General features: G+C 40.2%; 1 protein-coding gene across 1 annotated transcript in view; it reads left to right on the forward strand.

Moving 5' to 3' along the window:
* Positions 1 to 26,101, forward strand: part of SPAG16 (sperm associated antigen 16) — a 430,506-nt gene that overhangs the window by 277,612 nt on the left and 126,793 nt on the right. The window contains 1 exon segment of the mRNA XM_068408093.1: positions 15,411 to 15,476. Coding sequence (XP_068264194.1) covers positions 15,411 to 15,476 — 66 coding nt within the window.

The raw sequence follows: 26,101 nt of genomic DNA on the forward strand, positions 1-26,101 counted from the left end.
CTGTGGCTCAATTCTTCATTGCCTGCAGGTTCACAAGTGTTAGGGGCTCTTGCTGTGTAAGGGTTTGTCCCCTAGCCCAAATTTGGGCCCTAGCCTAGCTCAACCTCTATGTGGACTTGCTGTGTCAGCAATAGCGTGCACAGGTTTTATGGAACATGCCCCATTCTCCAAGACTGTCTCCAGAGACCTTTCAAAAAGGAGCTGGGAAGTCATGGCCTGGCAGATCTCTACCCAACCACGGCTCTGCGCTGTACCCAAATGCGGTTTCTGTATGAAGTCCTTTCATCCACTAGTCAGTCAAGATGCTGGGTGAAGGCCACTCTGCTCCCATTTGAATTGGGGGCTTTTCAAGTCTCTTGTATTTTATTTCTACTGTGATTATTACATGTTTACTCATTCTGTCTTGAAAGATTCATTGCCTATTGTAACTGCATGTCCTTATTTTTTTTTTCTTCTATGAAGACTTCATTTACTTACAAATATGGAATATATTACAGAATAAGTAAAACTAGGAAGCTTTTCTTTTACCCTCAACCAGTTAAGGGCTTGGCAGCTACAGGGCCCAAAGCATCAGGAATGTGAGGAAAGAAAACATAGTGACAAAGAAAAGTGAACAAGTGACTTTCTATACTGTAAAATGTTGCAAACAGAAACATTTCATATTTGCCCCGCTATCAGTGTGTAAGCATTCAATAAAAAATCAATACCTCCCAATGATGAGTGGTTCTCTTTCTTCATTTTAATCTGTGCAGCTCATCGTGGCGACAGGAGCGCAGCAGCGTCGGGAGAAGGGAATGATTTTTACCAGGATTGTGTTGCAACTGCCCCACCCTCTTTCCCAAAGCAAATTAACGGGGGCTTTGAGTCTTTAATTTTGCTTCTTCGAGAGTCAGAACACGAACATTTTTCTGCCCTGCTGCTTTGTATTCCTCCCATCATATTGCTGAAGGCTGTATTCTTCTCTTGTTTTCTTCATACTTTAATTTCCAGGGGCTTTGCCGTAATGCTGTGGTTTCTCAGCACAGGAGGGTTGCCTACCATTCCTGGGGCAGAAGAGGTAGGAAGCAAAAAAGTCACAATATCTGCTTCTGAGTGACAATGGTCTGTGTTAGAAACCCATCTATTCAATCACTGCATTGAACAAGGGCAGATTTTCATCAAAAGCAGCTCCCGGAGGGGTTATGTATTTTGAAGGCAATACATTAATTAAAGCACTCTACAAAATAGTGGGTGAAGAAATGCATAACATTTCAGCTAGATTTTATGCTACGCTGAACACTTTTTTGACCTTCATCTCCAAATGGTAAACGGAAATGCGATTTTGAAAGCCTTTGTACATACTGGTAGCACAACTTGATTGTTTCCTCTGCAGTTCTTCCTAGGGAAAAAAAAGCAGCAAAAATGTGATACTGTTACCATATTAGCAGCTAAGGCTGTTTAGAGCCCAGGCAGACTAACATTAACAAATGATGATAATTAGGCTTCATTTGCATATTAAAATTGTCTTAATTAAACACTGGTTCTGTAAACATTTAAAGGCTGTAATCGATCTTTTCCAGGCTCTCTTGGTTATTTATATGATCTAATAAAGGCTAGAGGCTTTGTTAATGAGACCTCTATTTCCTAACTTGTATGTGTCAATGAGATTATTTCACCAACAATTACAGAGCAAACTGCCGTTAATAACTCACAAAACCCAAATGCTGGAATTCTTTTGTCTGAGGCTACATACATGAAGTAACTCCTTTAATGACAACCTGCTGTTTACATTTTCTTCCTGCTCAGATAGGGGCCCATTCCACAACCCTTACTAGGGAAAAATCCCAGGAAAGATATTTCTTGGGGAGTTTTTGTCAATGTAAAATCAAGCTCGCGGTGTCCTGTGAGCTGTTTGAATAATGGATCTAATATTTATACAGCATTGAGCTTAGTCATAATACATTTGGTCCCAGATCTAATCCTGGCAACTCTTGACAGTGAGGCTGAACTTTGTAAGACACTTTTTTTTTTAATTTAAGAGGTAATGTAATCATGCTGTAATTTTACAAGAGGTCTCTGAAAAGGCTTCCAGGAGTTTTACTTCTCTTCAGTATCTCTATGGTCTTGTGTCATGATATGAGCATCTTGGGAAAACGGTGCTAAAACAGATGAAGAGCTCTTGCTTCTCAGATGCTAAACGTTTTTATCCCCCTGTCCCCAATATCCTTGATAGCACCAGATAAAAACATTTTGGGGAAAGTGTTCATATTGCTTCAGAATAATTTTTTCATTATTCATTTCATTTTTGTATTCATTTCATAAAAATGTTTTTATTATTTGACTGATCTTCTTGTATGTGAAGGACTATGTATTTTTATATATATATGTATGCATGTATTTATACCTTATTATGACATTTATTCTGTTGTGGAGATTTTTCCAGTAAAGATTTTCTGGCTTCAGCCCTCTATATGTGTTTCTTTGAAGGTGACATAAATTGTTGCATACTCTGTAGTCCTGTAAGTCCAGTCACCAGATACAGTGCCAGTATTGATGGATTAAAAAATACATTTATTCCTGTTTCATTCAAGTCATTAAGTTTATTGGGAAATATTTATAAGCGTAACAAAGCTAAACCACTCCAGTGCATTTTTAATGATTAAAATAATTTTTCTGTGAAATGATCAATAAGCACTATAAAGCAGGTGGGACTTTAAAAATTTTGCCTAATTCCTTTCTCACCAAGACTGAATACAAGTTTCTACTGGGAGCAGTGCTATGGTGAAAAGAGCAATATTGGTAATCCTTAGACAGATTCAGCAAGGTACTTCCAATGGGAATGCTTTCTTGACAACAGTCAAAACCGATGTATTTACACGTCTTTCAGTCTGAGCAGCAGCATATTTATTGGCATAGATAATTTCATATGCAATGAAACTTGACATCAGGTGGAAGTTTTTTTATAGCAAAGGCATGACCAAGTGTCCTCATTCTGTGAGTGAAACTGGAAATAGTTTTGTCGTTAGCTTCAGCAGGCCCCAGATCGGTTTCATTTTGTGATACATCCTTCTGGTAGTGTAAGGCAACGACAAAAATGATGCCTTTCCACTTGGTATCTGTATTTCAGCTAAACAAGAGGCCAAAAATATGTAAGGCCCATAAAATATAAAAAATGCAAGTTTATGAGACAAAGTTTACGTGTTCCTAAATGTAATAGAAGTTAACCATCATATTATTGAGATATTGAGATAGTAATTAAGTATTTGTGCTTTGAATGCTAAATAAAACTTAGACGGCCAGGAAACTTACTAAAACATATAACTATTTCCATTGCTATCCAGACCTTCCCGCTTTACTTTCTCTTCTCTCTAGAAAATCTCACTTTTGAAAATATAGACATGGATTTGATTTTGAAGACTTACAAAATTCTGAATTTGAAATTGCAGAAGTTTAGGAATATTTTTGATAGGCATTTACAATCTTTTTTTCTCCTTTCACTCAGAATATGTAGACCGTGTATGCGGGATCTGGTATATAGAATCTATGGACAGTGTATTTGTAAGAGCTGATTTCAGCATTTTCTTATCTTCCACTGGTGATAATTTTTTTTCAGATTTTGAAATCTAGAGACTTTTTAAAATGAAACTCTTCTTTTTTTTTTTTTTATTTCAGTGACTTCTTTTTCTAATGTTCTTCTTCGGTGTTTCTAGCTCAATAGTCTGGATTCTCGTCTCTGATCTCAGTTCCTCAGGTCAGCAATACTGTTATTCCCAAAGTAGCAGTAGCTGGGAAAACCGGATCATGGTGAGCAAATGATGTGCTTTCCATTTCCGTTCAGATCCTGGTTTCTTTGCCAAGACCCCTACTTTGGGAACTAGTCAATCCCTTCCTGTTGGTTAATGAACAAAATGGAGATGAAAGAAGAACCTGACTTCAAGAGTGCTATTCAGCAATTGCAGGTTAACAAAAGAGAACTGCAGACATGTTCTGTTAAGTTTGCCCTTTTCTTTTTTTCTCATTTTGGCATTTTGTTCTGTGCATCTGCCATTTTAAATTTGGATGAGATTCATTTGATGCATAATGACTGCCAGAGCAAAATTCACAGTGTAAATGCAGGAGGCTTGCAAATTCGTTTATACCAATAGAAGTAAACACTCTCCAAATGGCTGTCAGTCAAGTACTAACTTTGGTCTTATTGGCTTACTCTTGATTTGAACTGACTCTTTGAAGGGAAGAAATTCTTCAGCGCTTTTTTTTTTTTTTTTTAAAACTTTTCGGCCACCTCATTTGTCTTATTTAATAATCACAGCTGTGTACGTACCTGCTTTTGCCTCTATCCTGTCTTTTTCAGTTAAAAACACTTAGTTTGTCCTGTCTCTTGTTAGGAAAAATAACCAGTATTCTGGTATGAATTCACATAAGGCAATTCACAGTTTGGCATTTGAGCCAAAACTGAGCTTCTAGTTTTAAGAGCAATCAACTCCTTTAGACTGATACTCAACTTCTCATCTTCAGATAAGGTTGGAAGATAGTCCGGCAGGGGGATTGGACTAGATGATCTTTCGAGGTCCCTTCCAATCCCTAACATTCTGTGATTCTGTGATAGTGCATCATGTTGCTTTGCAGTTGCTGATTTCTTAAGACTTTTGTTACAGGAGCAGAATTGGATTAGCAGGTGAAGAAACACAGTTCTTGAGGAGTGCAGACACTAAAGACAATGCACAGGAGTGGTAGATGCGGAGGTAAAAGCCGTACGTGTATAGAAGCTGAACTATGTACAGCTGAATAGCTTCTCATGCCTTTTGTGGTTTTCTTGCAGGCCAGGTGGTGTTCACTTCAGAACGGAGGAAAAGTAAAAACTTTCCAAGCATGAAACTTAAATTTCTGACCCTCTACCTTTAAAAGTGGGAAGGAAGAAAGAGAGTAGCCCTCTCACTTTCTCTCATAATTATAATTAAATTATGTGTTCATTGTTTTATTCTGCTTTCATGTAATTTCATTTTCAAAGCCAACAGAAATTCATTTGTATTTCTTTCCGGTGCTTTCACTGCACTCATAACTTTTCCAGTTGTATTACACCGGCAACTTCTGCTCATTTATAATTCATTTTTTTTGATCTTTTTTTACATTAAAGCAACAGAGCTCATAATGTTTAATGTTAGACAGTCTTACTAGGTTTCTGTCATTCATGCATTACTCTCCTGAAAACTGTTGCAAAGTATTGGAATAGCAAGTTAATTTAAAGTAAACTCTAGGTATAGTAAAAATGAGCCGCCTAATTCTGTGGGGGAAAAGGCCGTGTCCTGCGCTGAGAAGTCTGCAGTTAATGAACTTCAGCGTACGGGATTTCCCTGGCCACCCCTGCTCTTGCACTGCTGATCCTTCCCTTGCTGGAACATTTAAACTCCAGGAGTTATTTTGCATTGGAGGAATGCAATTACTGAATTTGGCTCTTTGGTGCCGACAGGGTGATGTATATTCACCTGCCTTACAAATCCTTATTAAGATGCAGTAGCTTCTGTTACTGAAGCCATCTGCCAATAGCATCCAGGGGAATAAGATACAGGTGTGCTTTTAGTGAAAGAATTCCAATATCTTTGAGGGATTTTTTTTTTCTATTTATTTTCTTTTAAAGGAATGAAGGGTCCAGCAAAGAAATTTCTCCCTTCCCCTCCCTGGATTGTCTGTCATGGCCATGCAGGTGGAACTGTGCTCATGTGTGATCTCTCTAAGTAGAGATGACTTTTCTCTCTCTTCACAGAAGCAGGTACAGGAAGGTGTCTGCTTGCTATAAAACCTTTTTTCCTCCTTATATAGTTAGAAGTTTGATGTCTCTTACAGGAGTTTAGTGAGGAGAGAATCCGACATGGTCATGTCTGTTTAAACACTGCCGATAGTTACAGGTTTCCGCAGACTGCAGTACAAAAAAACAAGTGTCAGTAAAAGACAAAAAGATAATTCACTTTCATCTCAAGAACAAAGCTGAACAGAGGAGCTTTTTTTCAACTTTTTTAATTCATGAAACATTTATCTTAGAGTAAGGTTATATTATGCTGGCAAGAATATCATCTGTCAGCATTTCTACTATAAACTCCTGTTTTTAGGGTTTTTTAGGAGAGCCTTAGACGTTCACTTTGAACAAATTTAGCATACAAGGTCTTGGCCTAGAAACATACTTCTCCCAATTAAGAAGAATGAATATGATTGCATGTTCAGTGCAAAAGACATATCAATGCTACGTTCAGGTGAAAGTTCAGATGCAGAAAAATGAGATCACAGAATCACAGAATGTTAGGGATTGGAAGGAACCTCGAAAGATCATCTAGTCCAATCCCCCTGCTGGAGCAGGATTACCTAGACCATATCACACAGGAACGCGTCGAGGCGGATTTTGAATGTCTCCAGAGAAGGAGACTCCACAACCTCTCTGGGCAGCCTGTTCCAGTGTTCGGTCACCCTCACCGTAAAGAAGTTTTTCCTCATATTTATGTGGAACCTCCCGTGTTCCAGCTTGCACCCATTGCCCCTTGTCCTGTCAAGGGATGTCACTGAGAAGAGCCTGGCTCCATCCTCATGACACTTGCCCTTTACATATTTATAAACATTCATGAGGTTACCCCTCAGTCTCCTCCAAGCTAAAGAGACCCAGCTCCCTCAGCCTCTTCTCATAAGGGAGATGTTCCACTCCCTTAATCATCTTTGTGGCTCTGCGCTGGACTCTCTCTAGCAGTTCCCTGTCCCTCTTGAACTGAGGGGCCCAGAACTGGACACAATATTCCAGATGCGGCCTCACCAGGGCAGAGTAGAGGGGGAGGAGAACCTCTCTCGACCTGCTAACCACACCCCTTCTAATACACCCCAGGATGCCATTGGCCTTCTTGGCCACAAGGGCACACTGCTGGCTCATGGTCATCCTGTTGTCCACTAGGACCCCCAGGTCCCTTTCCCCTACGCTGGTCTCCAACAGGTCTGTCCCCAACTTGTACTGGTACCTGGGGTTGTTCTTGCCCAGATGCAGGACTCTACACCTGCCCTTGTTCTATTTCATTAAATTTCTCCCCGCCCAACTCTCCAGCCTGTCCAGGTCTCTCTGAATGGCTGCGCAGCCTTCCGGCGTGTCAGCCACTCCTCCCAGTTTGGTGTCATCAGCGAACTTGCTGACAGTGCACTCTATTCCCTCATCCAAGTCATTAATGAATATAGTGAATAGAACTGGTCCCAGTACCGACCCTTGAGGGACTCCACTAGACACAGGCCTCCAACTGGACTCAGTCCCATTGACCACCACTCTCTGGCTTCTTTCCTTCAGCCAGTTCACAATCCACCTCACTACCCGATCATCCAGACCACGCTTCCTCAGTTTAGCTGCAAGGATGCTGTGGGAGACTGTGTCAAACGCTTTACTGAAATCGAGATAGACCACATCCACAGCTTTACCATCATCTATCCACCGGGTTACGTCCTCATAAAAGGCTATCAAGTTGGTTAAGCATGACTTCCCCTTGGTGAAGCCATGCTGAGTGCCCCTAATGATCCCCCTATCCTTGATGTGCCTAGAGACAGCACCAAGAACAAGTTGTTCCATCACCTTTCCGGGGATGGAGGTGAGGCTGACCGGTCTATAGTTACCCGGGTCCTTCTTCTTGCCCTTTTTGAAGACTGGAGTGACATTCGCTTTCCTCCAGTCCTCAGGCACCTCTCCCATTGCCCACGACTTAGCAAAGATGATGGAGAGTGGCCTAGCAATGACTTCCGCCAGCTCCCTCAGCACCCGCGGGTGCATCCCATCAGGGCCCATGGATTTATGGACATCCAGGTTGCTTAATTGGTCCCTGACCCAGCCCTCATCAACCAAGACAGATTCCTCCTCTATCCTGACTTCTTGTGGGGCCTCAGGGGTCTGGGGCTCCTCAGGACAGCCTCCAACAGTATAGACAGAGGCAAAGAAGGCATTCAGTAACTCCGCCTTCTTTTTATCCTCTGTCTCCAGGGCCCCCACCTCATTCTTCAGTGGGCCTACATTGCCTCTAGTGTTGGCTTTACCTGCAATGTATTTGAAGAAGCCCTTTCTGTTGTCCTTGACCTCTCTTGCAAGGTTTAATTCCAAGGAGGCCTTAGCTTTCCTAGTTGCCTCCCTACATCCTCTGACAACAGACTTATATTCCTCCCAAGTGGCCAGCCCCTCCTTCCACGATCTGTACACTCTCTTCTTCCACTTGAGTTTGCCCAGCAGTTCCCTGTTTAACCATGCAGGTCTCCTGGTACCCTTCCTTGACTTCCTACTTGTTGGGATGCTCTGATCTTGAGCTCGGAAGAAGCAGTCCTTGAATATGCTAACCAACTATCTTGGGCCCCCTTACCTTCTAGTACCCTGTCCCATGGGATTTCCCCTAGCAATTGCTTGAAAAGGCCAAAGTTGGCCCTACTGAAGTCCAGATAATTCAGGAGAGTCCCAGAGCAAGGATACTTTAGTTTTTTTCCATATTTTTAATAGCAGGTGTTACTAACTCCAAAGGGAAAGGAAGGCTGGTCTGTGATGAAAAGCGTGGCATTAGGCTTAGCTGGCAGGCAGAGCTCTATTTCTAGTTTCTATTACCTACCAGCTTTACGAAAATGCTGTTTCTCAAGTTTTTAATGTTTCACAGTATGAAAGTTTTTCAATAAGTTCATGCATTTTAAAGAGATTCAAAATTCTCTTTTGTTTCTTTAGGAAAATGTAGTGAATAAAGGTTAAAAAAAAAGCTGTTCGTGAGAAAGGGAGATCACCATAAGAATAGCAAAGAGCCCAACAGCTGATGTACTTCAGCTTTGGTGTACATACCTGCTTCTGTGAATCCTTGTGTACTAAGGCACACAAATGACTGTTGCAAGTTAATTTTATTCCCCAAATACAGGATTACAAACCATCTGAGTAATGCCCTGGCCTTACCCCTGGTTTAACATCAAGAAACAGTCTTCTCCACATGATTTTTTTCTGCAGGGTCTATTCCAAGCGAGGGGAACAGAAGCAAACTCTATGCTGAAGGTTCTGTGCTTGAGCTTATCAAGTAAAACCTGTGGTGACAGATGGTAAAATTGTTTTCCAAATTTGTTCACTGCTTACTGTACAGATACTGTACATCATGTGCTCGTAAAAGTCTCTCGGAGAGTAGCTGGGAGATGGATGCGTTTTTGCCTTGCTTTGAGTGGTGCCCTCTGGATGAGACAGGACGGGGCAGATGGAGAAGAAAGCGGCTCTCGCTGCGAGCAGCTGGGCTGGCCTTACCGGGGATGCACACAGACTTCGTGTGATGCAGGAAATTGCTGAAGTGAGTTATTACAGGCTGGGCTGAAAGGAGAGACTAAAACAAAGGAACTGTCTTGTGAAAGGTATAGGGGTAGGTGGTTTTAGACTCTTTCCTCCAGTTTCTGTGTTTAGCTGTCATATCCCATGAAAATGAGTTTTCTCTCTTTTAAAAGTTGCCTTGTTATGATACGCGCTCTAATAAAGCGATCTAAATCCCTTATGATGTTTCCAGTGCGCCTACTTCAAGGCAAGAGTGCAGCCAATTCCCCTGCAGTGTGGAGTGGCTTCAGAGCCCACAATTTTGCTGGACGCATCACACGTTTCCTTCAGAGCTTGCTAGTAGAGTCTTGCTGATGCAAAGCGCAGGTAGACCAAGCAGACAGACCATGTCATGAATAAGGCCAGGATCTGAGTAGGAGTCACGCTTTCATTTTTGCACTTTGCAAAAGTTCTTTACACTTTGTAAAAAGGGAACCCCTTGGCCGTATTCAGCTAGGGAGACTGAGAGAAAGGTTAGACCTTCCCCAATGAGTCAGTAGCCATCAATCACGGTACACTTAACATGACACTTGTTTTAGGAAAAGTTCAAGTCTAGCGAAGTGAGCTTCCTAACCCTTAGGTTATTTGACTTTCTGGAAAAAATTTACCTAGGTAAGATCAGAAGTTTCATCCAAGATACTATCTTTTTCCCCCAAATAAAATCTTAAAGGTATTTTCCAGCCAAAATGATTCTATGACTTCTGTGACTTCTATGAAAAACCATTGGGTGGTTTTGTTTGTTTTTAATAAAGAGAATGAGGTGAACAGTTCCACTGTTGAGTGCTTCATGGTTTGAACACTTTTATTGGTTCAGTCCTTCTGAATGAACTTATTTCTTTGAGTTAATTTCTAAATGAACCAAGAAATTGCAAATAAATCTTCTATCTGAACACTGCTTAGGAAAATCTCATACTTGGATATTGTTATCTGAAAGCTCATATCATACCAAACTAATAAAGATAATTACATATTGCACCTAGTATATTATACTCAGCTTGATCTAATGCATTTGATATCTTCATTTTTGAACTTGGCAAAGTAAGTTTGTTCATATCAGACTTTCATGTATAGCAAGGCATTGAAACTCCAGAAAAAACAATCAAAACAGCAGAGTTTAAAAAAAAATGAGTAGGTTTTCAAATGATGCTCAACAGTTTTTGGCTGTGTGTTTTCTCCAGAGGTGCTTGAATTATGACTTGTTAGGTTTGGGAGTTTTTTGTTGTTGCTGCTAAACTGGTAATTAAAGTAAGTGTAGGAAGTTTCAACTGCTGTGTTACACAGTTAATGGTTGAACTTAATTCTACAGATGCAAAGAGGCTGTAGTATATTAATTATGATTGTCTGCAGCCTGTCTTGTCTTGCCCTGGTATTTGTAAATCTGTATGGACACAATAGGGAGGATTTACAGCAGAATTTCACTATTGATTCCAAAATCTTGGGCTTTTATCCTGTGAAAGTAAGAACAAAGAATAATTTGAATTTAGGTTCCTTGTTTAACTACTTTCGCAGCAGGATTACTGTTCGCAGATCCATAGTTCCAAAGGTCAGGCTGCTTTTCTCCAATACTGGATTGCATTTTTTAAAAAGAAATGTTTTCTCTATTTGAAGTCTTTTAGATAGCTCCACCCCAAGGCAGGCAATTAATGTCTGAGTTCAGTGGAAGCTGAGAGGTTGATAGGCTCCGTAACATAATGCCATGGTGTTTCTAACCACTGATTCTAATGTTAATTTCTGTGTTTCAAACTGGAAAATTATATGTGTGTGTGCATGTGTGAATAATCATTTTTTTTAAAAAAAAACCAACATTGTAGAACACTTCATATTTTGGTTTTATTTGAATGTTGCTATTATCTGTGTGTTTTCCACAGAGGAAGAATGTATTGTTATTAATGTAATTGGGCAGTAGCTCAAGGAGAGAACAGAACTGAGATTTCCTCCATTAATATTTCAATCAAGACCTGATGACTCAGTTAACAATAATAATGTATTCTCCATAATTTACTGCCCTTTATACTGCTAGGGTGTTATATGCAAGGAGACTGGATAGACCCCGTGGGTTAAATGTGGAAAAAATGGGTCTTTTTTCAGCTGCAGAGTTCTGCTCTGATGTTTTCTTGTTTCTCCCACTCTCGATTTGTGGTAATGTTATCACTGTCAGTTGGGTAATGGTCAGTGAGACCTTGAAGGTACCAGCAAAGGAACGTAATTTTCCCTAACTGACAACTCCCCCTAACATTAATGTTAAAGACAAGCTCCTCCTTTTTCCTCTGCTCTTTTTCTTGTGATACAAGTCCCAGATGTTTGCCCCTGCTTGTCTTGAACCTTAAAGAATTCAGTGAAAAGGGAGATGCATACAGAATCACAGAATCACAGAATCACAGAATGTTAGGGATTGGAAGGGACCTCGAAAGATCATCTAGTCCAATCCCCCTGCCGGGGCAGGATTGCCTAGACCATATCACACAGGAACGCGTCCAGGCGGGTTTTGAATGTCTCCAGAGAAGGAGACTCCACAACCTCTCTGGGCAGCCTGTTCCAGTGTTCAGTCACCCTTACAGTAAAGAAGTTTTTCCTCAAATTTAAGTGGAACCTCCTGTGCTCCAGCTTGCACCCATTGCCCCTTGTCCTGTCAAGGGATGTCACTGAGAAGAGCCTGGCTCCATCCTCTTGACACTTGCCCTTTACATATTTATAAACATTAATGAGGTCACCCCTCAGTCTCCTCTTCTCTAAGCTAAAGAGACCCAGCTCCCTCAGCCTCTCCTCATAAGGGAGATGTTCCACCCCTTTAATCATCTTCGTGGCTCTGCGCTGGACTCTCTCTAGCAGTTCCCTGTCCTTCTTGAACTGAGGGGCCCAGAACTGGACACAATACTCCAGATGCGGCCTCACCAGGGCAGAGTAGAGGGGGAGGAGAACCTCTCTCGACCTGCTGACCACACCCCTTCTAATACACCCCAGGATGCCATTGGCCTTCTTGGCCACAAGGGCACACTGCTGGCTCATGGTCATCCTGTTGTCCACTAGGACTCCCAGGTCCCTTTCCCCTACGCTGGTCTCCAACAGCTCTGTCCCCAACTTGTACTGGTACATGGGGTTGTACAGCTGGCTCCTGGATGACAAGAAGCTGTAGGTAAGCCAAGGACCAATTTGCAAAGCACTCCAGTGAGACTCCCCTGAAGAAGAGATGCTCCAGACTTTGCTCCAAGGGAGATTAAGCCTGAGACTTGGACACCCTGTTCACACCTGGTTCAGTTCCACAGTGAATAAAGCAGTGGTCCTGGTGGTGTTATAGTAGATTATTTTGTAATTAAAGACTGAAAAGCAGAATGCAGTGCAAACAGGGTATCATTACCTTCCTGCTGAGCTCTTGGTGCTGAAAGTTCAGTGCTGCCTTAACATGCACTCTGATCCAGAGAAAATTTGTTACTGTTTGATTGTGCTGGGACATTACAGCTAAATAGTAAGCTTTCCAGTTTTATTTTTAAGGCATCTATGTCTGCAAAACTCTGATTTCCTGGTGTCGGTAAACACTGGCTGTGCATTGAATAAAAATAAAGTGGCACTTTGGAAATTAAGTTACAGTGATAGTATTGAGAAACACTTTACAGAACCATTGCCTTTGTCGAGCTTTTATTATTATTATTACTATTATTAAAATCCCTTTCAGGTTGTTTATACTGAATTGACTTATGGAAGTGAAGTCAGAAAGTTCATATTCATTTTGTGGCATGGCATCCATGTGTTCTTTTTTTTTTTTTTTGGTTTGCAACAGTGTGCTATTTGTGGAAAGGTTATTGTGTATATATTGGTATTTGAGAGTCTCTGAGGGTAAATACTATGCCCTGCTGAGCAACAGCAGTTATTCTATAAGGGCTATTCTTTACATGCAAAACATGCACCAACATTTGGGTTGTTACCGTGGATTGGGTACAATTGATATTGCTGCTGGGCCACGAGGTAGATTTTATGTCTATAAAATTTTTTCTTGCTAGACTGCACCTATGTGTTTGGTTATCTTTGTCTCCTATTATGTTATCTTTATCAAATTTAATTTGTCTGTCAGTTTCTTGGGAATTTTGTGTAATCACATTTCTATTCCAAATGTGAATTTATAATTGGATAATAGTCATTTAAATTTTCTTTTTATCAGGATTTATTGGTTCAGATTTTATTATTTAGAAGTCATGTAAAGATACAAGTTTTTTGGATCGTGTTTTTTTAGCACTTTTTTCACCTGTAAGTCTGTTGAAAACCGTGCAGGGCTCAAGAACTGCACTCTGGCAACCTTTTTATGCTTGAAGTGGGTGGTGTGCTTGCTCTTTAAAGACAGTGGATTGCTTTTAATAGTCCAGAGCCTTTTTTTGTTATGTTTGTCTTGCAGTCCTTCCATGGGAATAATACTGATTTCCTAGTTTGATCTCAATAGTGTATGCAGCCTTGAAGCAGTGAGTACTTCAAGACAGAAAGGTAAATGAAAAATACAATAAGATACAAAATGGCGCTTGCCAAAGCAGCCTGCTGCCTTTTTTTAAACAAAGAGAATTCGTTGAAGCCTTAAATGCTGGACTTTATCAGAAATTTGTGTTCTAATGCCATATGAACAAGACTGGAGTCTCCTTGGTCTCCAAGTTCAGGCAAAAGATCACATGCAGGAGAAAGTAATTTATTTCCAGACTTTTCAAGCAGCTTGTTACTATTAATGAGAAGGTTTTATCCCAAATACTTGGAGTGGAGGGTAGTTTTTGTATCTCACTTTTTGAGAACTGTCTTCTAATTTCCAACTAAAATTTATCTGGAGATAATGAACACCCATATGTTCCTGCGTCAACACTGCTCTTCAGCTTCAATAGCTCTTTTCTTTCTTTGCTCTTAGCCCCTGAGATATTTACAACAGCAATCTAATCTCCTTTAACTGCTGTTTTGTTGGACTGAGTTCTCCTAAATGGTTCAGAGATGTAATATGAACTACAGAGTATGATTGAGTAGCATCCCTCCAGAATTACCTTGTGGTCAAACCTCATTAACTACTTTCCTGAAAGGACTTGTTGCAAACAGTGAGAATATACTGATAAAGCATGCTGATGATAAAAATATAGGAGATTTTGTCAGTGAAAAAGAGAATTCAAATATCTTACATCAGAGTAGGATATTTTTTTTTTTTTTTTTTTGCGGATTGGGAAAACAAAAATGTAATTAAGCTGATGGTATAAACTCTAAAAGCATGAGGGAAGTATGATTAACTTATGTTACCCCTGCTCCCGAGAGACTGATTCAAGCTGGAATAAGTACAAAGGAGGCCTACTAGGATGGATGGAAGAACTTCAGATCTTGGGTTTGGGTTTTTTAGTCTCTCCAGAAAAATGCAACAAATTGTCTTTCAATTCCAGTGTCAATAAAATGTTTTCCTATAGTGAAAACTTGTTCTTCATGATATGATTGCACTGCTCAAAGCTGGGTTTCACTTTCCATAGAAAGAATTTTTGTTCCTGATACCCATGAAGCCAGTGATTTATATGAAAACAGAGAAGTGCATTAATTTTTAATACCTCTGTCTTCCCCTCTTGAAGACTTTGGGTTTTTTAGCAGGAGATACTGTGGTTGGATGCCCCCCATACTGGGAGAACAAGTCAGATATCAGTGATGATATCAGACATATGTTACTGCACTATGTAGGTCACTAATATGGAAGATGACAAAAGATAATTAATTTTGATTTCATGTTTGTGATTCCTTACGGAAGACTTTAATGGTGTGCATGGAATATCAGGAGACATGTACAGAATCACTGCCTAAGAGCAGGAGCTCAGTCTTTTGGAAGCAGTGATTACACCTTCTAGTTCAAACCATCCGGTGAGGGAGATGGCTTTTTTTTGTGACATTTGAATGCACCTTTTCTGCTAGCTATTATGTGAGGTAAGGAGATATATCCTTAGAGATTGCGAGAAATGTGTTCCTCTTCTAGCAACCAGGAGCTGGTTTTTAGCACACAAAATGCCTTGGTTTGCACACTGACATAAAATCAAGGTCTTTCTATTTACAAGGGTATAGAATAATTTATCACTATAATTTATTTAATTGCTTTCTTTTTATGTTTAATTCCTAGGGTCTCTGTGTTTACACATTCTCTGGTCACCTGCATTCCTGTAATCATGCTACATTCAACATGAAGGTAAGCTCTGTGTACAAATTTTTTTTTTTCAATCATCATGTTCCTTGCTCTGGTGAATACTGTCATGTACTTTGGTGAAATAGATACCTCTGCAGCTGAATTCAGTATTAGTAATCACTTCTTGAGCGGTTCAGTGTGGCACACACCTGCCAGCCAGAGCAGAGTCCCAGAGAATCACAGAATCATCTTGGTTGGAAAGGACCTTTAAGATCATTCAGTCCAACCATCTGAATGCCTGTTAATTTCGGAAGGGAAGTAATTTTTCCAAAATGTTTCTTTGAGGTGATAGGAAATATTTTGAAATGACCAAAACATTTGTGATGTATGGTTCCTCTAGCTCTCCTGGCCACACTGCTCATTAAAACTGGTTTGGAAGTGGTGATGCATGTGCTGGTGGTGAGGCACGTGCTGATTTCTGCTACCACTTGCACTCTTTTCTCTCAGGGACCAGCTTTCTTCTGTCTTTCCTGAAAAAAATATCTTAACAGTGGTCCTGCTCCCTGTGCTCTTACTGCAGAGCAAGGTCCCAATTTTTACCATTGTAAATCCTGAATATTCTCCTCTTGTTCAGTATCAGCTACTGCTGATAAGCTTGTGTCAAGGAGGGGACTAGGAATTCCCAAGGCATCCTGATTCTTTCTTGGTCACATGCGTATATCTGTATATTTGACAGGCACAACCTGCCTGTCATTATTTTGAAACACCATGGTGTAGAGGAAAGAATATTTAACAGTAGCAGGAATCGCAAGGGAAATACTAAAGCAATACTATAGCACTGTCTTTAACATGAGTATTTACAAAGAGCCTCATGCTCTAGTGTGACCTGTAATGATTAACAGGAAGCTGAAAGACTGTGTGCTGATAATCTTCCAGATAAGCATGTTATTTTGGTAAAGAATATTATAGTTGGCATTAAACTTTAGACTAAAATCATTGGTTGACATTCTCAATGATTGAATTAGTAAAAATGGAAACATCCAGTGCAGCATTGATTAAACTGAGTTGAGGAATATACTTTCAGAAGCTTTAATTGCAGTTATGTAAATTAACTCTGTATGTACTGGAAAACTTCTGCAAGTCGTTGGTCCTGAGTTGTGCAAGTTACAGTTGCCACACTGGTTGGCTAGCAAAGCAAGTGCTATATTTCAACCAAATATATCAACAAAGAACTGTTTTCTTACTCTCTAGTGTTTGCCCACTAAGAAATTAAAATATTCCACCCTAAGCCAGCTAATTAAGATGTTTTGAGTGATAATTTTTTTTGTTAAATCTCTTTGCTAAAAGGTGCATGTTTTATGAGGAAAAAAGGTTTTTATAGAAACATAAGTATTCTCAACAATACTTTCATTGGAAAGATTTTGGAGATTGACTGTGGAGTGTTTGGACAAAGGTGCAACATCACTTCCAGAGTGGCCAACAGAAAGCCTAATGATTAGACCTGGCCAAAGAAGCTTTGCAGCCAGGCAAAGATTTGTTGGAAAAGTCTGGTTTCTTAAGTCTGAAATGGCAAAACTGAAGGCTGATTGCTGACAGAATCCTACCTGGATTTTTTTTTTTTAATATATCCTAATGTCACAGGTCTGCAGATCCCATCTTTGTCAGAAGTCTTGTCTATAGGGTCGGACTCCGTGGGTGCAGTGCTGTAATGGTGAAGGATCCCAAGAGATTCACTCCTTTTTCTGTTTAGGGTATAGGTCAGTTTAAGTAGGCTCCTAAGTCATTTCAGTGGGCTTGTGATAGTCGTGTCTCAGGCTGCTTGGTGCCCAAAAGAGTTTTGAATGAACATGAAATTCTAATTACTCAATGTCCTGTAGAGAAAATACAAGAAAAAAGAACACATTTTCTGGTTAGATCAGAGAGCCATCTGGGCAGTGTGTCCAAAAATTAACGAATATTTTAGGGGAAGAGTATTGTATGAGGAAGAAGGAAAAAAAAGAATAATACATTTATATAAATTGAATAAATCCTCATTAAACTGTGAAACTGATTAAATCTGAGTTATTTACTATACCATGCTTCTGAAACCTTAGTTAATAGTTTTTTGTTAAGTGGGCAACGTTTAAAGCCAGAACTCTTAATAGTGTTCGGAGTCCACAATTAGCAATTTTCCTACGGAACATAACTGCCAGTTTGGCACCTGAAACATGGCCATTTTTTGGAGGCTGCCTTGCTGGGATACGAGCTCTCTGGAGAATCTGGCAGGTAGTCCCATTGCCCTGATAAATACTCTGCTCTCACTTCTGTAGTTGTGGTTATGTTAGGACTAAAAAGATAACACTTTCAGCAGTGTATAAATTCTGCGGTTTTCCAAGTTAGTTCCCTCCCTGTGGAAAGCTTGAGAAAATTTGAGCAAAATCCATATAGCTGCATTTGAATTGAAGATGTAGAAAAACGTATCTTTCCTCCTAAAATTTAATGTTACCATCTCTTTTACTCCCGTGTCCCCATAACACAACTAACTTTGTACAGAAAAATGTTTCAGATGTTTCTTTTCCACTGAGGGTTAAGCCTTGGAGTAGAAATGTGTGTGTGTACTTGTGAGGATGGTTTTTTAGAGGCTACTGTGTGTGTTCCAATTCTCTGCAAAGGCTCCGAGTGCAGTAAAAGATACATGTGAACATGCCTTACCTGAGAAAGCAGATACCCACTCTAGGGAAACCCAAGTGAGACTGCACCTAAGAGGCCAAGTAATTTCCCCAGTTTTTGATGTTACCAGGATTTGAGGTGACCCCACTTAATTGGTAGATTCTATATGACTGTACAAATATAGGCTCGTGGTGGGCAAAAGGTGGGGAGGGAGCCCCCTTGCTACCAAAGTGCCTACATCTGGACATCAAGGCAGAGATGACCAAGTCAGCCCTGGCCCTCCTGCTGTCTTGTGGATAATTATGGAGTGGATATCTATGCATCTGCATAATTCATGCAAAGATGAAAAATCAAACCACTAACATTTTTACATTAGTACATGTTTTTCATCAGCAACTAGGGGAAAACAGTGCCATTTCATACAGTAGAATTCATACAAGGAATGGTGATCTGTTCTTGAACACTGGCATGTAATATAAAATCCAAGTATGGCCTAAATAACATTTGAAATAAGTTTTGCACATACTTTGCACAGCATTTTTCCCAGCTTGGCAAATCACCTATGCTAATGAAGTATAAAAACTATAGATGCTTGGTTGAATCGTTATGAATTTAAAGTAGGACAAAATATGCTCCCTTATGCGTATGTATATACGTGTTTGTGTTCAGACAAGAGTATGATTATCATTCACCTGTGTTTGTCTGTATCTGCCATGCTGTGTTTGTATGATGTCTGCAGGTTAAAGAAATCATTACAGAAGTTACCAAGTTTCCTGAAAACAAAAAAGTGTTTTGGGAACTACAGTTTATGTTAGAAAAACCTAAAAGACTGTAAAGAATATGCTTGATAGCAACTGCCCAATTTTACCTCCCCAAGCCAAAATGCAAACAGCATTTAGGTCATTCTTGCATTGATTTACTAAAGGACAAATAATGTCAGACAGTTTTTAAACAAAAACAAAATTTCAATTTTGTTTACCTTCTCAGCAGTCCAGTTGGATGTCAGCTACCATTTAGCTGGGCCAATAATATTGATATTTGATGTCAGTTCTTATTCATTACTGCACCTAAATGATGCAAAAGTCAGATCTTTCAGATGTTTCTATGATGGCCAAATAAAGCCAAGGATGCCTGACTGCATCTAACAGACACAAACAAGAAAAGAACAGAATACAAAATCAAAAACCTATCTGCTCTTATTGTTATTTATGTATTCCAAGTGTTCACCTCTTTGCATAAACTCAAAGCCAGTTACTTACAAAGGTTACCTAGTAATATCAAATGTGTTCAATTATACATGCAAAAGGGCTAATAGGTTCTTCCTCTAGTTTATTTCTGTCTCCATGCATAAGAAATATAATTACAGAACTGAATTACATTTTAAATCCAGATTTTCGTATCATTAGTTAACCATTTTCAGGCCATCAAACATTGTTAGAAGTAAAAAAATAAATCTATTCTGTCTCTGTGTCATGGCAAAGAACAAAATCTGCATCAAAATACTCTAATTTCACTTGTTGAGAGAAAGCTCTTTCTGAAAATAGTGAAATTCTTAGAAAACTGTGCTAGAATCCACTTCCACATCCATTCTCTGAAATATTCATGTTATTCCCTGGTTTTGGAAGTAATTTTCTTGGAGTGCTCTCTTCCCTTGGCCAGGCATACTGTTCAATCACTTCCCATCATCTCTGATGCCACTGGTATTCACAGACCCCTACAGTTAGCAAGTATGTGCCTGTTTTACGCGTTACATGTAGACCAGATCAGATGTTCTGAAACCACTCTAGAATAATCAGGTAGATCCATCTTTATTTTTATCAGTTTAAATATTCTTGCTATCCAACTCTGATATCAGAGTCTTAATATAGAAGGCTGGATAAACAAGTAAGAATATGTCTACCAGATATCCTAGAAGTAAAAATATTCCTCCAGCTCTTTCTGTGAGGAAGTTCCAATATGTACGGACTTACCTGACCGTGTTCAGAAGGCCAAGGAAATTCATGATACGTTGGTTTGTATGGGGGTGGCTCTCCCAAGGTGCTGTATTTCTCTGTCCCTGAGAAAAGAGACAGTTTTTTAGCAAAGGTGCTTCAATGGGACTGAAAAAAATCCAAGCCTGATTTTGAAATGTCACACCTTGTTTGTGTCATTCGGTTTCCCATCACCATTTTTAGTTTCTTATCAAAGATGGTTTGTGAAGAAAAACTTTGTAATAGGTGTCATACACCTCAATAAGTCAATGACAGAAAAATCCTCATACACCTCAATAAGTCAATGACAGAAAAATCCTTTTTTCTTTCACATAGCAGATGATGGTGATCAAGAAACCTTCAGTGTCAGTGTTTAAATGCACCCACTGCCCCTGCACTTCTAAATCACGCAAAATGCAGTTCCTTTGCTGTCTTAGTTTGGAAGAAACTTGTCTTCCTGCATTATTTTTTGATCAATTTCCCAGTTATAATTCCTTCTGAAAAAAAACTATTTTCTGTTAGTCTTGAAGCTTGCTTAATCAAGGCAGAAGTTGCCTTCGGGAACTTGGAATTAACCAGCCTTTCTGTTCTCCTCAGTGTAATTCATTTGTTTGAGATTTTAAACCCAGTCCTGTCAAGGTTACTAACTCTGAAAATAATCACAGGTCAAGAAAATTCACCTTCTTTTGTTTTAAGCATTTGACACTTTGTATTATGAGAGGTGAGGTAAAAGCTCATTCTGCCACAGGACCTCTCTCCTCCAGCCTCAGGGATTATATCTTTCTTTCATTTACCACAGAGTTGACTTTTTAATGTTTTTTAAACTCGGGAATCCCTTCTGGTGCTCTTTGTTTTCACCATGCAGGTACTCTCAGTAAATCACGAAGTGTCTTGTGAATGTTTTCACCCAAACAAACATGAAAAAGCTTAGATTTGAGAAGGCCGCCTTTTGGGTTTTTTTCTTGATGGTAGGTTCTAGGAAAGTACTTCAAACCCATCAAGAAATGGAAAGCATAGAATCTTACTGTAACATTGATCATTTCTGAAAAAGCTGCTGCCTCACGTTCTCTTTTCGTGCTTTGCCATGGAAAAAAAGGAACGTAGTTTCTCCCAATAATGGTATTTGTAGAGACATCACTTTCAGCCACCAGGCGTTACAAGATGGGTATCTGCCTCTCTGCAGGTATTACCTTAAGGCCTCGTGTTCCCTAAGAGGCATAGCATTCCTACGTTAATGTGGTGTCTGCTAGCGCCTGGGGTCTGTGAAAGTGAAATAGCTGTGGGGCAGCTGCTCTTCCTTGGGAGCAAGCTGCATACACCATGATACCTGAAAGTCTCTAGTCGTGATCACTGACACTTCTGTGCTCCAGAAGTGGACCACATGGAGATGGTGTAGATGAGAAACATGGGGTAGGAAGCAGGGCAGGTGTCTACCATCATACCGTCTCATTCATTTGTTTTGAACCAGCAGTAAATGAAATATTTAACTTTTCTAATTGAAGCTTTTAATCAGATTTTGCTCATGTTTAAATATTCACATATGATGAAGCTTTGTCTCAACTCTTCATGATAAAAGTTTGGGTTAATGCATAGACATTCGGATTTTGGACAACTCTGTAAAGCCCAAGAAGAGAAAATGTGGCATCATTTTTAACTAGCTTTGACATAATTTGGTTTTGAGTAACTTTAAAAAACCTGTATGTTTTAGATCAGATTGCCCTTGGAAAGCTCAGCAGAAACTGACCATACAGTATTTTCTTTTATGTTTTCAGACTTTATATTTACAAATGTAAACATATTGTTATGTCCATTTGCTCATAACTAAGAGAAAATTATATTATCTCCTTTAATGTGATTTTGTTTGCTTAATTCTGTGTTCTGCAGTGAATGTGACCTTCTATGTATACAATACATGAAGCAAGCACTGTTTAGCATGCAAAATTGCTAGCAGTGTGGAAAACTTTGCCCTTCTTTCTTAGAGGAGAAAAAATAATTTGCGTTTCCTAAGGAATAAAGATTTTTTAAAATTGCATCTCCTGGCCCAACATGTCAGACTTCCCTGTGGCAGATGCACACTGTGGTCCAGGCCCCAGCATAATTAATTTTTTTATTTTAACAGCTGTTTTTTAAACTTGTTACTTTGCAAAACAAACAAAATCAGAACACAAAGATCCATCTAGATTCTTTTAAATTCAATTTCCCACCTGCAGTACAGTCAAGCCTGCTTCTCTATGTGATATTTCACAGGAAATTATGTTTTAAAACACATGAGAAAGCAGTGTACCATCCCTACCATCTATCCTGTAACTCTCTCATGTGACAGTCATTCTCTCGATAAATTGTGAGACTTTTACCCACAATGCCATTGTTATCACTGACTTGCTTGGCACTGAGTTGTGAGGCCAGTGCTCCAGACATGGCTGCTCGCACTGAATCTGCTCACCTCCAGCTAACGCAGCACTCCCAGTCTGCTGTGGTCAGGTGTGGATGGGGGCTCATGGTACATTAGCCAGGTTACCTGTTAAAATGGATGCTATCGGTATGGGTTTGCGTCGGTTACAAGCAGACAGGTAACAGCTCTTCCAACAAAAAGCATGTTTGTGCAAAGTTGACTCTTCAGAAGGGCTTAAACTAAATTTGGGTTAGAGAAGTGGCTTTAGTTTAGACTAATTATTTGTGTTTGTTAAGAGGGCTCTTGAACTGTTTACCACTTATCAAATTATGGCCAAAGGGAAGCAGGGTGCTTGAAACAGTGCTGTATGCGTGGTTGCGTAGTGTGTGGCTTTATACAATACAAAGTTGGATTGAAAATGAATTTATGCAAGAGTGGAGGAGGGCCAAATTTGGAAAGGCCTCTCTGTTATGAAAATGCAATTAATCTGTGGTTGAATAAATATCACTGTTAGAAGGTACTATAATATCAGATTGATTTAATGTGAAAATAATTGAGAATGCACAGCTGAAGTCCATCAGGGATAGGAATACAGATTATTTTGATATTTAGCTGTTTTTTTTGTGAGGTAGTTCTTGAAATAATGGGATGAGATTTGTTGAGCTGATCATTCTTTTGCCTGAAATACTTTGAAACTGGGAGAAACATTCATACATTTACCAGAGTTCAGAATTGGACAAGCTTCTGTGAATACATTTTATATATTGTTGATATTTCTTCTTTATGCATTTAGTTTCCCTTAAAAAATGCCCAAAGGCAAGATAAAGAGCCAAATATTAAGTCGAACTTTTTCATTTTACATGTTCCTTGGGTAGTTTCTGTTTAAAAAAAGCACATGTAGTTTACTGACACTTATTTTCTTTCAGTGACTTAGATGTTCTGCATTTAAAAATGGACAATTTCACGTTTCAGCAGTAGATCTATTGCCACTAATACTAATTTATGAATTTATGAAGGTATGTAGTACATCTATATTTTAACATTATTGCAGTGGATGCTACCTAGTTTTTAAAAATGTTCTTATTTAGACTTCAAGGAACTGAATGACAATAAAATCCCTGTACATGAACGTGGTGTACCCTAGGAATTTGTTACGCATATTGCTCTCAGGAGTGTCTAATCAGGTAATGATGGCACCTAACTTCACTTTAGTCGTGGTATCTCTCAAAATATGGAGAAAAGCCAGTCATGGCAATTATCATTCATCTCCTTCTCTCACTGCACAGCTCCCAGAATTCAAAGGTGCTTCTCTGATGGTTAGAAAGGAAAACCAAAACTGATTATTTTAAACCTCTCTGTGGAAGATATTGCTCTTTGCAGTACTGTTTCAAGTGCAATGTCAACTATGGCTAGCAGTAACTCTGTAGGGAGCCCAGTGATCTTGGGTTTCATATGTAAATTTATGCAAAGGGCTTCTGCAAACCTAGCATGTGTTGTTCTCCTCTAAACACCAGAAGGCACTTCACGCTACTTAATGTGGCAAAGGGAAGAGAGTTTCCCTCTGTTTCACCCAGCAAGAGAAAAGCCTGCAGAGTGCATGTAAACAAGCAAGAGACCCATGATCCATCATTTTAAAAAGGGGAAACATAACCCCCAGTTTTAAAAAGGGAAAAAAGGAAGACCCGGGGAACTACAGGCCAGGCAGTCTCACCTCTGTGCCCGGCAAGATGGTGGAGCAGACCCTCCTGGAAACTACGCTAAGGCACATGGGACACAAGGAGGTGATTGGTGACAGCCAACGTGGCTTCACTAAGGGCAAATCATGCCTGAAAAATTTGGAGGTCTTCTACGATGGGGTTACAGCGTTGGTGGATACGGGAAGAGCAACTGACGTCATCTGCCTGGATTTGTGCAAAGCATTGGACACTGTCCCACACAACATCCTGGTCTCTAAATTGGAGAGGTGTGGTCTTGACAGATGGACCACTCAGTAGTGAAGGAATTGGCTGGATGGTCGCACTCAAAGATTTGCGGTCAATGGCTCGGATGTCCAAGTGGAGACCAGTAATGAGTGGCGTTCCTCAGGGGTCGGTATTGGCACCAGCGCTGTTTAACATCTTTGTCAGCAACGTGACAGTGGGATTAAGTGCACCCTCAGCAAGTTTGCCGACGACACCAAGCTGTGTGGTGCGGTCGACATGCTGGAGGGAAGAGATGTCATCCAGAGAGACCTTGACAGGCTTGAGAGGTGGGCCTGTGCAAACCGCATGAAGTTCAGCAAGGCCAAGTGCAAGGTCCTGCACGTGGGTCGGGGCAATCCCAAGCACAAATACAGGCTGGGCAGAGAACGGATTGAGAGCAGCCCTGAGGAGAAGGTCTTGGAGGTGGTGGTTGACGAGAAGCTCAACATGAGCTGGCAATGTGCGCTTGCAGCCCAGAAGGCCAACCGTATCCTGGGCTGCATCAAAAGAAGCGTGGCCAGCAGGTCGAGGGAGGTGATTCTCCCTCTCTGCTCTTGTGAGACCCCACCTGGAGTACTGCGTTCAGCTCTGGGGGCCCCTACATAAGAAGGACATGGAGCTGTTGGAGTAAGTCCAGAGGAGGGCCATGAAGATGATCAGAGGGCTGGAGCAAAGTTCTGCCATCTCCATTGATTACTTTTAATGGAGCTCCTCCTTTGGAGCACACAAGGGCTGTTCTTTCTTTGAGTCTCCCTATGCTCTTAAAGGATAAAATTAATAACCTTGAAGTAATATTATTTCAGGATACTCTTCATCTTGATCAAAATCATTACTGAAAAAATGAGGATAAGAAGTAAAAAAATCCTATCTTGGTATCTTTCAGTTTCTGAGTATGCGATGGCCCACATAACTGTTCATTTATCAGCACAGACATCTCATCCAAACATTTTCTCCACTTCCTGATATATTTGTTTCTCCTCCACTTTCTAATAGCAATAGACTTTTGGTCACTGATCACATTAAAGAGGCATCTGTGTGCCTTTACCCTTCTATAATAAATTTCCCTTCTCCTCAGAAACCTTTCCTGAGGACTGTCTGGTTGTTCCCTTTCCTCTGTTTGGTTGTTTGCATTAGCAGCACTCACCCCTCAGTCAGCGCTTCTCCGCCTGCATCTCTCTCCTTTCTGTTTCCTATCAGGACTTGCCGTCTCCAACTGCATGCTTCTGAGTACCTGCAGACAGTCTGTTACATGTTACAGCTCATGCTGGTCAGGTCCCAGCATGTACCAGCAGTTATTGCAAAATATTAAATCTTGGACCATAATTTAGAGTGGCTAATTTGAAGAACCCTACATTTTTACAGCACTTCTGATGAGCTAACATTCTTTCACCTTCGTTACAGTAAGTGATCAGTATGTTTGTGTTCTGGACTGCACCATCACGTGAAAGGGGAAGGTGTTGACACAGAGTTCCCCTATTATGTTTGTAAAGCGTGTTTTGACTTACCACATTTATTATGAACCTCAGCTGCTGGGGTGCCTGAAGGAAAAAAGACAGCAAAAGAACTGGAGCTGGGACAGAAATGATCCCTGCTTCCCCTAGGCATAAAGCATCAGTTATCCTGAGGCATCTCCTTAGGGCTGGTGGGGTAGGTGCTGATATTGCCCTCTAAGTGGGATTAAGAGCGAGCTTGGAATAGATTCTTGTAGTTTTGAAT

Source organism: Nyctibius grandis, chromosome 9, assembly GCF_013368605.1.
Source record: "Nyctibius grandis isolate bNycGra1 chromosome 9, bNycGra1.pri, whole genome shotgun sequence".
Lineage (NCBI taxonomy): Eukaryota > Metazoa > Chordata > Aves > Nyctibiiformes > Nyctibiidae > Nyctibius > Nyctibius grandis.